The following is a 17,654-nucleotide window of genomic DNA, read 5'->3' as shown; positions in this document are numbered from 1 at the left end:
CACACACACACACACACACACACACACACACACACACACACACACACCACAGAATAATATTTATGTTTATTTGCTTTTTGTTTTCATTTGCTTTTGATCAACCTGTTTCTTAATTACTCACTCCTGTCCCAATCCTCCTCTTTCCTGTCTGAAACAGGGGATTCAAGGTCCATCTATTAATTCTGATACCCTCATCATGTCTTTACAATCACCAAACTATCTAAAAGCATGCATACTTACAAAAAATATTTACTAAAGTGTAATCAGACAGAGCCCGGGCTTTGAAGCCCTAAGGGACATTTTTTTGTTTTAACTGATAAAACTAATTACCAAGTTTAACCAGGAAAAATAAGTTTTTGGTATAAAAGCACTGCCAATATATGCTTACACTGTAAATCCTGATACAGCAATTCAAATGAGATTTGTATTCCAGAACAATTTCTAAAACAATTACTAAGGTAAGGTTACCACCTTGAACGAATTGTACTGGACTCATACTAAGGTGTTACCATACTCATAATAAGTCCAATGACATGAGGTCATCTTCAATCCTTTAAAGATCTATGTTTACAAGGTAGGTGATTATTATTGAGTAAGCATTTAAAATTGCATAGAATTATTGACTAGGTAACCCAGAGTATTTAACGCAGTTAGTTAAATTTTCTGGAAACAGTCTTGCCACAGTTCAGGCAGAACAAGATATTTTACAAGCAGTAAGGGGTGGGGGGATGGGGGAGATGAAGAAATAATATTTGCTAGATGTCAAATGTTCTATATAAATCAAATGTTGAAAAGCTATAGGTGCTTTGTAGTGTGAGGCCAAGTATAACAGAAGAGATACACAGGGCCTCCAAATACTACTTAAAAATCAACCTGTATGCAGTAGAGCAAGGACTCTGAAGTCAGAGAGATGACTCAAAACTCTACAGCTTAGATATGTGAAAAGTTTTAATTTCTCTAAGCTTCAGGTTCCTTATCTGTAAAATAGGGATAGTATCATCCATCTCATCAGGTTGAAACAGACAACATAGCTAGCACAAAAGTGCCTAAACGCAGGGGCTTAATAAATATTAACATATTCTCTCTCTCCTCCTCAAACTTTTGAGTAGTACAAAAGTAAAAATAAATATCTTCCATCCTGAAGTTACAAGAGAAAGAAAATGGACCTTTAAAAATTCCTTGTATAGGAATATACCCCAAACTAATAAATGAGGAGGATGAGGAACTTAGAAAAGATTATCACATCCTCAGAGATAAAACTGGTTCCATACATAAGAACTTTAAATAAGGGTGTGTTAGGTGAGATCCAAAGGACTAGACTAATGAAAATTTCTCTAAAGTGAACCCTACTGATGAGATTTTGGATTAGTAGAATTTAAGGTGACTTGGCAACTCTAGCTCTGTTAGGAAATTAAAAGGGAGTTTCTTGGTCATTCAGCCAGTTAGACATTTCTGTTATTACTATTATAAACAAACAAAAAAGATGCCCTCAAAAAAAGAAACATCTATTTTAACACTCATCTTAAGAAACAAATCTTACTGGAAAAGAGCTCTAACAACAAGAACAAATATTGGCAAGATAAGTCAGATGGAATTCCAGAATCATAGGAAAATGGAAAAACACAATTTTATTTTTGTAGAAACTTGGTATAGAGAACATTTAAATTCATAGCTCATTTGCCTTACAAGAAGCTGAACTCACGACACAAGAATAAAATTTTACATGTATGAATCCTGAGCTCATGGATACTGAAAGGTTCAAAAGGAGAGCTCAGGTTTCACAAGCTTTGTAAGTGATCTATTTATACCATATGACTAAGAACATACTTATTTATGGAGAGCTTATGAGCCCAGGCTTCTGGAACTGTCACTAAGAGAGAAGAGAACGAAAAGCCACAAAAATCCATAAAAGCAGTAAGACTAAAAATCTCTTCCAGATTAAGAAATGCAGAAAAGTTATCACGCAAAATTCTAACAAGTGGGCTTTAAAATACTAATATGCACAGTAGCACCATTCTCTTATAGAGTGTAGGGGGGAAGTCCTAGAGACTACTTAGTATTAAGTCACTGATCTTAAAATACTGATACATTTAAGTCTTAATGAATATTTTCAGGAAAAGCTATTAGTCAAAAAACAAAACAAAACAAAAAATCAGGTTTCTGACAGAATTGCTAGAGCTATACTAAATATTTTTAGAGGGGAAAGGAAGGTAGGGAGATAGGTACTAGGAGGAAGTGAAGAGCCTTTGTTCTATGAGTTCTGCAAAGAAGTAAATATCAGGGACTTATATTCTGCAAATACAGTAGCTTAGGGCTGCAATAAAGAATTTCTGTTAGTTATATATATTATTTTAAAAGTCCTATTAACTATGATGAGAAAAGATTAGCTTACACCTAACCTGAATATTTCATACTATACTTTAGGCTCTTTCCTGTTAATTCTATACTCAGATGGGTACCTAATAAACTGGCTTTTATGTATTAATACTTTAAATAAGTGCCTAAGACAACTGACTGTTAATATTAAGAAAACAAATTTATTTTATATGTCTTTGGAAGATATCTGGATTCATCTACATAGCCTATATTACTTGCTTTTACAGTAAGCCACTAAACTTAAGATATAAACTCTAAAATACTGCAAATCCTGGTGGCCTCATATACCTTCCCATAGTCAAAGCCTGTCAAAGGTGGCCAAGAAAACAGGCACTGATTTGGTGGAGAAAATTTGGCTCATTAATGTCTTCCACAGCCTAATACCATATTTTCCAATATTTCAGGGATGATTAACATGGTTACAATTTAGTATAACTGAGCTTTAAGCGGATGAACCAGCCCTTAGTCTCAGCTACTGCATAGATTTTCCCCCCTCTTCCTCCTATAAACACCATTCATTGATAGTCAATTCTCAATTATATAAACTGAAATAACACAGTCCCCCACATACAGAAGTCAATGACATACGGAAAAAAAACCAAATAGTGAATTTCCTAATAAACAGAATCAGGAAAGGAACAGAACTTAAATATGCCATAGCTTACTGCCTGCATTAGGGTCCTCTTTTGAATAATTCAAAGTGACAGAAGTCCTCCAAACCAGAAAACTCGCATGCTACTTGCAAGGAAAACTCTATATTGGAGGGGTGGGGTGGTAGGAGGCTGAGAAGGCAGACCTTTTAAAATTTTAATTTCTCTGGTTACCTGATTTTTAAAAAATCAAAGGTTAAAACCCAGAGTGCAATGCCAAAGAAACTGTAAAGTTCTAAATGACCCTTGATAGAATTACTGTCTACAGATCATTAATACATCAACCATATTTGTGACAATACTTTGGAAAGTAGGTAGTATTTCTTTCTTTCAACTGAAGTAAAATTGGCATATAACACTATATTAGTTTCAAGTGTATAGGCAGTACTTCTTAAAGTCTGTAAACCAGCTCTAGAGTGGAAACAAAATGCCTGTATACAGCAACAAAGTATGATGTGAAACCCAAAGATTTTTCTTTTTCATTCCCTTTTAAGGAACTGTGCCTGGCATTGTGCAGCTGTGGTGTTGCCTTCAACACTCCCAACATTTCCAGTCTTGCTAATTAAAAGGTTGATCACAGAACAATGCTCTTCTCATTAATTTCAGTGTTCCGATTGGGCAGGATCCCTGCTTACCCCACCTGATCTTTTCACACTGCTGAAGTTAATGTGACAGGAGCCCGAAGATGGATTACCTGCTACCATATTGCCCATCGCCTCCAATCAGGAGCTATCTGTGTAAACTGATTGTTCTAATTTGCTCTCATTATTTTTACAATATCAGGAGAAAATAACGCACACAGCTCACTGTCAAAGCTATGAAAATCAGCCATTAGTTAAACCCAGACACTGAGTGGCTTTATTAGAGGCACTGTAGATTATTGATGTAGCTCCAGTCAAACAAGGCAGCATTTGCTTCAGTAGAAGGAAATGTTTATACTGAAAGTAAATATTTATTGTAATAATACCCACAGCAACACGGTATTTTGAAGAATCCTGTCCTTATTTTATAAGCTTGGTTTTGACACAAATTAACAACAATGAACAGTTGGGTTGGCATAAGTAGATAACATTTAATACACACACAGTAGCATGAAAATCTGTCTATTAACTCGAGTATGTGAGCACTCTTCACCTCCTATACCCTATATAATAAGAAACTCTATTCTGTGACTACAAATGCTAATCAATCAATAAATAGTGGAGGTTCTATTTTGCACAACACAACAACAAATATTTTTCTAAAGCAGCAATTTTATGACTTAGGAATCAAAATGGTTTCTATAATGATTATATAGGTATAGGTTTAAATAATAAAAACTGTAGCCTTTTTTTTTTTTTTTGGCGGTACGTGGGCCTCTCACTGTTGTGGCCTCTCCCGTTGCGGAGCACAGGCTCCGGACGCGCAGGCTCAGCGGCCATGGCTCACGGGCCCAGCCACTCCGCGGCATGTGGGATCTTCCCGGACCGGGGCACGAACCCGTGTCCCCTGCGTCGGCAGGCGGACTCTCAACCACTGCGCCACCAGGGAAGCCCCAAAACTGTATTCTTATACAATGTAAGCGATCAACAAGAAGGATTATTAATCCTAGTATCACAGAAATTCACAATATATTTCAGAATTGGAAAATAAGAAGCATAATAAAGCCAGCTAAGCAAACAATCTGGGTTTTAAACCCTTCAGTAAGAGACGGTTTCTTAAAGCAGAAGACAGAATTCTACACAAAGGTTTGATAGTCAATGAGATAATATCTTTAAAAGATTTGTCCTGGGCACAAAGAAAATATATTTTCCTGTTGTAAAGAAAATGCTAAACTCTAGAAGAAAATATATGTTAATTTGGCATTTCTAGGCTTGCCTAGCTGAGAACATTTTGTAAAAATGTTAGCTAAATGCTGCCTGAACAGCATTTTGGGGGGCTGGAGAAGGAGGGTATAAATAATGGAAACTGATGCCTTTTAAATAAAGGAATTTAATCCACACATTCTACCCCCATTCCCCTTTTTAGTATTAGAAGGAAACATGGCTTCCTCCTGTTTTCTTTCTATACTAAGATTCCTAGGTAATGTGAAGGCAAGAGTATGCCCTTCTTGCTGCTCCCCCTTTAATGGCTACTTTTCTTTTTCTAAGAAACGTGTGCCACGCTTTTCTCCTTAAAATTCCTGCACTAAAGACTGCACCATACTGCACTCCGCAAAACGTGCTGATGGCGCCAATTACAAGCCCCCAGCCTAACGCTCCAGCCCCCACCATTCGGGCAGATTTATGCGGACTCTTGCCGACGTTATTACAAGTCAGAGTTTATTGGGAAATTGTTACATTATGCGGAGTGTCTAACAAATTGCTTATGCTGCTATAATTGGATTACAACAGCCGCTTGCTCCCACCGGTAAGATTAGGCAAGTAGGACTCCTGCCGATCTCTGAGCGTTAGCAGTAATTTTATTTGCCTTGCCTCTCTCTTTCCTAACAACATGCCTCTCTCCCTGCCAGCTGTCTGCTGAAAAGGCACAGGCTTGTTCCTTGGCCCTAACAATGCAATTACAGCCCCGCAGATCGCACTGTTTGTGCATTAAGTACAGAGCCAAAACGAGGCGAATTGATCGTTTGACTTTTGGAGAAGCCATGTGATCTCTTGGTGCGGGTTATCCGACATGCATCAGCAGGCAATACTGCGGTCAGTTCTTCATGAAAAACTTTCTTCCTTCATCCCACTCTCTCCCAACCTTTCCTTTTTCACTGAGGGAGACAATGACTGGGCTCATCTCATGCTAATCTAGATCAACCCACAAAGACAAACTCAATCTTATTAGCTCCCTGGCTAGATAGAAATGTGAATAGGTTCTAGCATCTTGAAGCACCTCAGTCAGATATATCAGTGGTTCCCAACAGTTGAACCACTGCTGCTATCTAAAAAAAGGCTCATAAAGAGTTCACTGAAGGGAAAAAGTTTACAGAAACACTGTAGTTCAAAAGAACTACAGAAAGTTTTAGGTTTTGGCAAATAAAACTGCCTTGGAAAGTCTTTGTTATAAGCTCTGTCTATTCAAGGAGCCATCAAGAAATCAGCACCGAACCTGTGTCCTGCCTTTCTCCACAGATCTGCCCTGCTGGAAGATGCTGGCGGCCAATGTGCAGAATCAATGCCTCTGACTTCAGACTTAAAAACAGTCCGTCTGATCCCCATTCAGGGCAAAAGTTTAACATATTTTGTTAACAGCTTTCAGTTTCTTGTTTCTTTTACTTGTATGTTTAACCATGAGAGCAGGTAGCAAGGAGACTGTGCAAGTATTTACTGTGAATCTAGACTATAATTCATGAAGATTCTCACTGGGGTCCTAACTTTTTTTTTTAATTAACTTTGCTGAAATGGTTGAAAATGACTTTGAATTTTACCAATTTTAATACAGACCAGGATTCCTATCTACACTTCCCCTCCAGTGGCATATGCTGCTTAGGGTTCCCGAAGCTGATTACACAGCAAATGTGCAGTCAATCTGCTGATCCATTTCGGTGCCCCATGTTTGTATTCTTAAATATCATGCACATCTAGAAGGTTATGTATTCTCATATCCTTAATCTGACAAACACACAAACTGTTGTCTATAATGAGGATTCTTGATTCTATTATTACTTCAAAGTGAGCTTGGAAAAGTCACTGTACTAGTATTTCTCAGAACCTCTCTGTAACCCCCATTAACATTCACTAATTCATATAAATATTTAAAGATGGAAGAAAAAACATTACTTCTGAACTTAATTCCTGCCTCCTTTAATACAGCAATAAGCCTAATGTATAAAACATTATACTTCAGTTTTTCCAACCACATCAGCCTCAATGATATGGTTAAATCTTAATATATTCTCCACAAAGCTATTCTTTAGACCCAACAGAGAAGCTTGTGTGCAGAATGGACCATCTGACATGCTACTTGTGGAACAGTATATTAAAGAAGTCTGTTAACACGTAGTTTAAAACTCAAAAGAAACTCTGAACAGCTGAAATGCCTTATAAATAGCACAGACCCAGAGGAAGTGCAAACGTCTGCATTGTGAATTGTAGATCTTAATTACCGACAATGGCTGGTACAGCAAGTAGCACAGGAAAAAAGTGAAACAGTTGCACTGTTCATGGTTGGCAATAATTCTTCAGGAAAATATTTACTATCAATCAGTTATGAGAAAGGGGACTCTGTGCTCGTAAAACAGCACGTTGCTTCTCATACCAGGACCATTTTGCTTCAGCATAATCTGAATTTAAACAGCTTGTTTCCTGCGGATATAATTTTGGAAATAAATAAAACAAGTCTTCTATCAAAATCTGGAGTGAGTGGAAAGGAACATCACATTTTTCTGTCTCAGTTGCAAAAAGATTATTAGTCTAAAGTAAAAAACAATAACAACAACAACTACAATACAGAACACATCTACAAAGGACTATGGAAGGGGTTTATTTTCTAAATATAAAGAGGCAGAACTTCTCCGACCTAGGCAGGAATCCAGGCAGATGTGTTCAAAAACAACTCAGTTTTAACTGTATGTGTATGTGTGTGTGTAAGGGTAAATTAGGGAAAAGCCTGAAAACAAAAATTTTCAATAATACTTGAAGTCAATAAAAATATAACAAAAATTAATGCTCTTTATTTTTCCAGTAAGCTTTCTTTACCAATTAAAAAACATCATGAAGGTTGACAATTAGGTACAACATGATTATTGATTTTAAAGATTAAATTGGAAGTCAATAATGACTGTCCATTTAAAGCTACAATAAACACAGAGCTTATCATGTTCCAAACACAAACCTCATGAACTACAGGGCTATAATTAGTAAGAAGGAAGGCTTTGGAAGAAACAAAAAACATCTCAATGCCTCCAAATATTACTTGGATTAAGTTATACTATAAAATGACCCTTCCTCCATTTTTATTTTAAAATATTTTCTTAAGACTCATTCTTCAAGTCAGAGATTCAGAAGATTATTAACCGAGGGTGGCTGTAGTTTGCCTTACAACTTTGTCTTCTTGTATTCTAAAGAGGACTAAGGGTCTCTTTTCATACACCTATTATAAAACATTTATTTTAAGATATCTCTGGCAAAGAAGTCACATACAATATATTATAGGGGTCCAAACATAACAGGATTGCTGTTTTTAAAGGGACTAACTGGTATTAATGTCTTATATAAACAGTTTTCAATAATAAGGTCTTAGACTTTAATTACCATCTCCACCCAAACCAAAGTCACACCTATCAGAATTAGTTGTTTTGAACTAGAGGACCAAAATGGTTGATATCACCATATTATAGCGGCTCTCCATGGAGGTGGACATTCAAGGCCACTTTGGAGCACAATCTGAATCAACAACACATACTTGTACCAAGTTAAAAACCAATACAGCCATATCAAGTATAGCAGGTGAAACTATCCAGTTAAGGGCTAAAGGTGAAGAGCATGAAATAGGGACAAGCTTACAGACCTACAAAAATAATGGCAAGTCATTACTTTTCAAAGGGCAAGCAATAAATGAGGCCAGTAGAAGCAGCACAGAATCATGAGATACACATAACATATGTAAATAAAAAAGGGAAAATTCTTCCTATTCCTATGTTATTGGCACTTCACTGGAGACTGTTGCAAGAAAGAGAATTTTCAGCTACATGTTTTTATTTGCCATTGACCAACTGATTATTTGGCTCAGATCTGAAGCAATGAACCAGAAGATGAAGATGGGCCAATAAAAGGAATCAGAAAGTTAGGTGGGTTCCTAAACTAGGAAATGATAGAAATCATTATTAAATTAGGGTGTTTAAGGAGATGATGAAAGGATATAGGTGGCAGAATAATGCTAAAATAAGCAAGAATGGGATGAGAGGGTCACCATTTGAGAGCAACGGAAACAGCAGCAATGAGCAAATTTATTTCCTCACTCAAGAGCATAGAAGAAATTGTACCATTGTGCCAGATGCCACAAGATTTCTAACCATGCACCGCTAAAGTAGAAGGTAGGAGAGGAAAAAATAAAACCATCATACAGACATACACCAACATAGCCATGTAGCTTAGAGATCCTGGCTTACAAAGTATTGAGAAACAAAAGGAACAGATGCTCACTTGGCCAGCTCTCAATGTAACTCATTAAAATCGTCACCCTGTCCTTGGATCGGTGCTCATGCTAAGATTTTACCTTGTTTAGCCAGAAGTCACCCACTTGTGATGAAACTGAGAACAGCATGGCCAAAAAGGAAAAAGATTATTTTCAAAGGCCCAAATTATTGGTCTCCTCAATGTACAAATGCTAGGTAAAAAATAGGGTCAATCAGCACTTGGCTAGTTGTGACTGTATGACTGAAAAATAAATACACGTTAATTTATAATATTCATATTTTGCAGTAAATTATTAAGACATTCTAATTTAAGAACTGAACTGATTAACTCTACCTTTTTTCACTATAACTTTTAATGAATTCCGACATTTCTTATATGGATCATTTCCAATGGTTCTATTTTGTATGATGTATTTTCAGTTGATAAAGTATGTCCTTTATCAACTGAAACTACTTCATGTTTTAAGAAATAAAACAAAATAAAAAATATTGCTGCTGGGGCTCCCCTGGTGGCACAGTGGTTGAGAGTCCGCCTGCCGATGCAGGGGACACAGGTTCATGCCCCGGTCCAGGAAGATCCCACATGCCGCGGAGCGGCTGGGCCCATGAGCCATGGCCGCTGAGCCTGCGCGTCCGGAGCCTGTGCTCCGCAACAGGAGAGGCCACAACAGTGAGAGGCCCACGTACCGCAAAAAAAAAAAAAAATTGCTGTTCCTTGATTTTTGAAAACACATGATACCGACCTGGCTCTAATAATAACAGTAACAGAGACCCTGAGTGTATAGATTAAACACTAGATTAGACAATAGATTAAACTAGTTAAAGTTGGGAATGTTGTAAAAGTGACAAATCCCTGAATAATTATAAAAGGCAGTAATTTTGCAGATATGCAGAGTAGAAGTCTAGAAACAGAGCCCGTACTGTACTTTTACTTACTCCTGGAATAATTTAAACGGCTGAAATCTAAATTTCAGTCAAAGTTCCTGAGTAATTAGAGATGGAAAATGTGAGGCATAGTTGATACAATTATTAGATTGTAAGATCTCTAATACATAAGATTATTTTTGTATTTAGGCTATAGATATGGCACACATTTAAACATAAGAAACAAGAAGCTCCATATGCGTGATTAAACATACTTGTCCAGTTAGATCAAGATCACCAAAAGCGGTATTTTTATCAATAGCCGCTCAATAAATAATAATAGTGATATAATAATTGGATTTTCTATAGCATATTTCACAATCCTACAATGGTGTACTCTATACTTATTACATTTTAAAACCACCACCAAACTTATGAGAATAACTGTATATTTTTTTATACAAATCTTTTTTTTTGGGCCGCGCCACACAGGATCTTTAGTTCCCCAACCGGGGATCGAACCCGTGTCCCCTGCAGTGGAAGCAAGGAGTCTTAACCACTGGACGGCCAGGGAAATCCCACACAAATCTTATCTGTAATAATCCATAACTAGTGTCAAGCAACACATGTGAATTAGACTAAAGTGTGACCAGAACACATAATCAAAAAATTCTGCTGCAACTGATGAGAAAGAAACTCCAACTTGCAATCTGCTTTGGATAAAATGATGCCTCCTACATTCTTTTTAAAAATCCTATAATAGGAACTTCCCTGGTGGTCCAGCCATTAAGACTCTGTGCTCCCAATGCAGGGGCCCTGGGTTCAATCCCTGGTTAGGGGACTAGATCCTGCATGCCCAACTAAAGATAAAAAGCTTGTATGGGGCTTCCCTCGTGGCGCAGTGGTTGAGTCTGCCTGCCGATGCAGGGCACACGGGTTCGTGCCCCGGTCCAGGAAGATCCCACATGCTGTGGAGCCGCTAGGCCCGTGAGCCATGGCCGCTAAGCCTGTGCGTCCGGAGCCCGTGCTCCACCAACGGGAGAGGCCACAACAGTGAGAGGCCCGCGTACAGCAAAAAAACAAACAAACAAAAAAAAACAAAACAAAGATCCCACATGCCGCAACTAAGACCCAGCGCAGCCAAATAAATAAAAATAAAATAAATAAATATTTTAAAATCCTATAATAGTCTTTAATAGCAATACTGAGTAAAGATGTCTATAGATAAACCATTATTATCATGTGGTATAATACATATTGATGTGTAATATTACTTACTTTGGCCACACAATTTTCAGTCTTCATAGCAGTGCTTGCTAGACATACTGTCTCTTGATTTAAGCAGAGTCTGGCACAGCTGTTGTAGGTCTGTAAAGAGAATTTTTTGGAAATAGGTTTAAATACTGAAATACTGTCGTGTAGTTTTCAAATTCTGCCTTATTTCTCAAAATCAGCACACAAATAGATCCTATGTGTAAATACCAGATTTATGGGAGCTGCGGGACAAGGTAGACAGGGGGAAGTAAAGAAAGTGAGAGCCCAAAAGTGCCACTGATGTGCCCATGAACAAGTATGTGAGCAGCAGTGACTTTATTGTATATACGAAAGGTAGGGGTGTCAGTTATTCAAAAATGGGCAAAGGACTTGAACAGAGATTATCCAAGAAGATATGCAAATGGCTAAAAAGCACATGAAAAGATGCTCAACATGACTAATCATGAGAGGAATGCAAATCAAAACTACCATAAGATACCACCTTACACCCATTAGGATGGTTACTATTAAAAAAACAAAACAAAACCAGAAAACAAGTGTTGGTGAAACTGTGGAGAAATTTGAACCCTTGTGCACTGTTAGTGGGAATGTAAAATGGTACAGCCATTGTGGAAAACAGTATAGTGGCGGTTCCTCAAAAAAATTAAAAATAGAATTACCATATGATCCAGCAATTCCAATTCTGGGTATATACCCAAAAGAACTGAAAACAGAGTCTTGATGAGATACTTGTACATCCATGTTCATAGCAGCATTATCCACAATAGCTAAAATGTGGAAGCAACCCAAGTGTCCACTGACGGATGAATGGATAAGCATTCATCTGAATGTGGTATATACATACAGTAGAATGATATCCAGCCTTAAAAAGGAAAGAAGTTCTAACATATACTGCAACATGGATGAAACCTAAGGACGGTATGCTATGTGAAATAAGCCAGTCACAAAAAGACAAACACTGTATGATTCCACTTAGATAGTCAAAACATAAAATAGAATGGTGGCTGCCAGGGGCTGGGAGAAGTGGGGAATAGGGAGTTACTGTTTAATGAGTACAGAGTTTCAGTTTTACAAGACGTTAAGAGTTATGTGGATAGAACTTCCCTGGTGGCGCAGTGGTTAAGAATCCGCCTGCCAATGTAGGGGACATGGGTTCGAGCCCTGGTCCGGGAAGATCCCACATGCCGTGGAGCAACTAAGCCAGTGCGCCACAACTACTGAGCCTGCGCTCTAGAGCCCGTGAGCCACAACTACTGAAGCCCACGTGCCTAGAGCCTGTGCTTGGCAACAAGAGAAGCCACCGCAATGAGAAGCCCACGCACCGCAACAGAGTAGCCCCGGCTCGCCGCAACTAGAGAAAAGGCTGCGCGCAGCAACAAAGACCCAATGCAGCCAAAAATAAAATTAAAAAAATTTTTTTAAAAAGAGTTATGCGGATGAATGGTGGTGACTATTACACAACAATGTGAATGTATTTAATATCATGAACTGTATGTTTAAGAATAGTTAAGATGGTAAATGTTATGTTACCTGTATTTTACCACAATTTAAAAAAACACTGGTTATACTTTATTGTAATCAAACTTGCCAATATATTAATTAAAATGTTTCCTTTTAGTCTTAAGTTTTTACTGATAGTACATGTAACAGCTCTCAAACAATAGTGCATGTCAGAATCATCTGGGCTTGTTAAAACACAGATCGCTGGGTCCCATCCCCAGAGCTTCTGAGAATCTGCATTTTTAACAAGTCCCCAGCTGATGTTAATGATGCTGGTCTAAGAACACTCTTTGAGAACTATTTTTATAAATATGTGTGTTGAAATTAAAGAGAAAAATCTTAAGACGTGGGTGATCTCTTATAACCAATAATAGGAAAGAATCAAGTTTTTAAAATTCTAGATTTACAGAATAGTTGCAAAAATAGATATGAGTTCCTGTATACCCTTCCCCAGCTTTCCTTTATGTTTTTAAAAATATTTATTTATTTATTATTTTTGTCTGCATCGGGTCTTAGCTGTGGCACATGGGATCTTTCGTTACGGTGCACAGGCTCCTCTCTAGTTGTGGTGCACGGGCTCCTCTCTAGTTGTGGCATACGGGCTCTGTAGTTGCAGCGCGTGGGCTCTCTAGTTACAGGACGTGGGCTTGCTCAATAGTTGCAGTGCATGGGCTTAGTTGCCCTGCAGCATGTGGGATCTTAGTTCCCCCGCCAGGGATCGAACCCTCGTCCCTTGCATTGGAAGCTGGGCTCTTAACCACTGGACCACCAGGGAAATCCCCCAGCTTCCCTTTATGTTGATGTCTTACACAACCACAGAACATTTATCAAAACTAAGGAATTAACCTTGGTACAATATAAAGTTAAGAACTTATTTGAGTTTCACCAGTTTTTCCACTAACATCCTTTCTCTGTTCAGGATCTAATCCAAGATCCCACATTGCATTTAGTTGCTGTGTATCCTTAGTTTCCTCTAACCTGTGACAATTCCTCAGTCTTTGCTTGTCTTTCACGATTCTGACACTTCTGAAGAGTACTGATTAATCTACAGAATGTCCCTTTGTTTGGGTTTGTCTCATGTTTTCTCATGATCAGATTGAGGTTATACATTATTGGGAAGGATACAACAGAGGTGATATGCCCTTCTCAATGCATCAAGTCAAGAGGTATGTTGCTGAGTGTTTCTGGTGATATTAACCTTGACCACTTGCCTAAGGTTGTGTCTGCCAAGATTCTCTATTATAAGCTTATTATTTTTCCTTTAGAAATTACTAAATATATTGTGGGAAATACTTGAAGACTATGCAAATATTTTGCTTCTGCTTCAACTTTTGCCTGCTAATTGTAGCATACTGGTAGATCTTGCCTGTTGTAATTTTTACTGTGGTGTTCTAATGGTGACTTAAATTTCTCTTTCCATCTACATCTATTAATCGGAATTCTTCTTAAGGAAGCGCTATAGTTCTTCCCGTCTGTTTACTTATTCATTTATGTATTTATTTATATTAGCAATGGATGCATAGATATTTTAAATAATTCATTTTGGTCAATTATCATTCTTTGGAAAAGAGTAAATAGACAAGAATAAAATTTAAGAAAATAGGGAAAAATAACATTATAAATTTGGTTTTCCATTTAAACAAGTTAAACTTTTAAAAATTTATCCATTTGTTTTATTCTTATATTGTTTAAGTTGAAATTATTTCAAACACGTATTTTAAAAGAATAAACGATCATTTGACATTAGTGTACAGGCACTACTGGGACATGTACTAATACATTCTGGACTCAGGTTCAGTACTTCTTTTGCAACTGCTAATACCACAAACACTATTCATGTACAGACAACCCAATTAAAAAAAAAGATTTATTTAATTTATTTTTGGCTGTGTTGGGTCTTAGTTGTGGCACACAGGATCTTCGTTGAGGCATGTGGGATCTTTCGTTGTGGCACACAGGCTCTTCACTGCGGCGTGTGGGCTTCTCTCTAGTTGTGGCGTGTGGGTGTTATTTCTTCTCTAGCTGTGGCACGCAGGCTCCAGGGCAAGTGGGCTCTGTAGTTGTGGCACACGGGTTCCAGAGTGCGTGGGCTCTGTAGTTTATGGCACACAGGCTCTAGCTGAGGCGCGCGAGCTCAGTAGTGGTGGCGTGCAGGCTTAGTTGCCCCGCGGCATGTGGGATCTTAGTTCCTGGACCAGGGATCAAACCCGCATCCCCTGCATTGGAAGGCAGATTCTCTACCATGGGACCACCAGGGAAGTCCCGACAACACAATTTTTTTTTTAACATCTTTACTGGAGTATAATTGCTTTACAATGGTGTGTTAGTTTCTGTTTTATAATGAAGTGAATCAGCTATACATATACATATATCCCTATATCTCCTCCCTCTTGTGACTCCCTCCCACCCTCCCTATCCCACCCCTCTAGGTGGTCACAAAGCACCGAGCTGATCTCCCTGTGCTATGCAGCTGTTTCCCACTAGCTATCTATTTTACATTTGGTAGTATATATAAGTCCATGCCACTCTCTCACTTCGTTCCAGCTTACCCTTCCCCCTCTTCATGTCCTCAAGTCCATTCTCTACGTCTGCGTCTTATTCCTGTCCTGACTCCAGGTTCTTCAGAACCTTTTTTTTTTTTTAAGATTCCATATATATGTGTTAGCATACAGTATTTGTTTTTCTCTTTCTGACTTATTTCACTCTGTATGACAGACTCTAGGTCCATCCACCTCACTACAAATAACTCAATTTCATTTCTTTTTATGGCTAATATTCCACTGTATATATGTGTCACATTTTCTTTATCCATTCATCTGTTGATGGACACTTAGGTTGCTTCCATGTCCTGTCTATTGTAAATAGAGCTGCAATGAACATTGTGGTACATGACTCTTTTTGAATTACAGTTTTCTCTGGGTATATGCCCAGTAGTGGGATTGCTGGGTCATATGATAGTTGTGTTTTTAGTTTTTAAGGAACCTCCATACTGTTCTCCAGAGTGGCTCTATCAATTTATATTCCCACCAACAGTGCAGGAGGGTTCCCTTTTCTCCACACCCTCTCCAGAATTTATTGTTTGTAGATTTTTTGATGATGGCCACTCTGACTGGTGTGAGGTGACACCTCATTGTAGTTTTGATTTGCATTTCTCTAATGATTAGTGATGTTGAGCATCCTTTCATGTGTTTGTTGGCAATCCGCATATCTTCTTTGGAGAAATGTCTCTTTAGGTCTTCTGCCCATTTTTGGATTGGGGTGATTGTTTTTTTGATATTGAGCTGCATGTGCTGCTTATAAATTCTGGAGATTAATCCTTTGTCAGTTGCTTCATTTGCAAATATTTTCTTCCATTCTGAGGGTTGTCTTTTCATCTTGTTTATGGTTTCCTTTGCTGTGCAAAAGCTTTTAAGTTTCATTAGGTCCCATTTGTTTATTTTTGTTTTTATTTCCATTTCTCTAGGGGGTGGGTCAAAAAGGATCTTGCTGTGATTTATGTCATCTGACAACACAATTTTTTTTTTTTTTTGCAGTATGCGGGCCCCTCACTGCTGTGGCCTCTCCCATTGCAGAGCACAGGCTCCGGATGTGCAGGCTCAGCGGCCACGGCTCACAGGCCTAGCCACTCCGCGGCACATGGGATCTTCCCGGACTGGGGCACGAATCCACGTCCCCTGCATTGGCAGGCAGGCTCTCAACCACTGCGCCACCAGGGAAGCCTCTGACAACACAATTTTAAAAAAATGAAACTTAATGTGTTTTTAAGACATTTATGAAGCAATTGATATATACTAAATAAAATAAAACTTTAAGTCAAAGAGTTCTGGTTCCAATAATGGCAGAGATGTTTGTATTAGATTAACCCCTTCTCAGATAACAATTACAAACTATGGAAAAAATGTTTAAAATAACAAAGGCACTAGAGGTTGACCCAAAGTAGGCAGAAATTGGCGGGAGATTTGGACTGACTTTGAAAAAGGAGAATCACACTGGGTAAGATCCATGTTTACGTGCTTTTTCCCTGAGGGTACTCACTAGGCTATTTGGTGCAGGGTGACTAAAATTCAGTTAGAAAGCCACAGCCTACCAGCTTGAGATGTCAGAAGATGGAGTTCAGGGCAGCCATAGTGGCTAGAAATTGAGAAGAAAAATAGAAAGAGACAGGGCAGGGATGAAGAAGCATCAAAACATGCATATAAATTTCCCTCAAATCCATGGCTAACCCTCAAACTACTTACATAAATGGGAGACTCCAAATATTCCAATGGAAAGTAAAAGTTAGAAGACTGAAAGATCTGAGAAGAGACTCCAGCTACTGCCCATGAGGGGAGACAGGTTTTGAATTTGATTCCTACTAAACTAGAGGGGCTTAATAAGTGTCTCAAACTTTCCATTGAAAACTTAGAAAGACCCTGCATTTAGACTAAAGAGTAAGTCTTCAGGACTAAGGGATGTGCCTCAGGACTAAGGTCAAAACCAAAACACACCTGCCCTAACAAACATAAACCAAGACTGTATGAAGTCACAGTGGTCAGCCAGTAAGATAATCAGAGGAAGATAAAAGAAACCAGTCTCCACAATGTATTGTTTATAATGTTCACTATACAATCAAAAACACTAGACATGAGAAGAAAATAAATGGGACCCATAGTAAAGAGAAAAAGAAATGAATAGAAAATGACCCCAAGATGATCTAGTTATGGGAATCAGTACATAAAGGCTCTACAGAAGCTATAACAAATGTTCAACAACTTAAAGAAAGATACAATCACAATGAGTAAACAGATGGAAATTTTCACCCTTAAAATAAAAAACTAAAATGAACCAAACAAATTCTAGAAATTAAAAATTTACGGGATGGACTTAAAAGCAGGTTGGAGATGCCA

At 38.1% G+C, this 17,654-nt stretch overlaps 1 protein-coding gene across 9 annotated transcripts in view; it reads right to left on the bottom strand.

The window, feature by feature from the left end:
• BTRC (beta-transducin repeat containing E3 ubiquitin protein ligase) overlaps positions 1 to 17,654 on the bottom strand; it is a 182,111-nt gene that overhangs the window by 59,188 nt on the left and 105,269 nt on the right. For all 9 annotated transcript variants that reach the window (XR_003797006.1, XR_003797005.1, XM_029245099.1 and 6 more), the window contains one exon: positions 11,272 to 11,361. Coding sequence is in view for 7 of the 9 variants with exons in the window: in XM_029245099.1 (XP_029100932.1) it covers positions 11,272 to 11,361 (90 nt within the window). In the remaining 2 variants the exon portion in view is untranslated. The remainder of the gene's footprint in view (positions 1 to 11,271; positions 11,362 to 17,654) is intronic.

This window comes from Monodon monoceros, unplaced genomic scaffold, assembly GCF_005190385.1.
Source record: "Monodon monoceros isolate NGI ecotype Baffin Bay Population unplaced genomic scaffold, NGI_Narwhal_1 Super_Scaffold_4, whole genome shotgun sequence".
Lineage (NCBI taxonomy): Eukaryota > Metazoa > Chordata > Mammalia > Artiodactyla > Monodontidae > Monodon > Monodon monoceros.
This window is presented reverse-complemented; position numbering and strand designations above follow the sequence as displayed.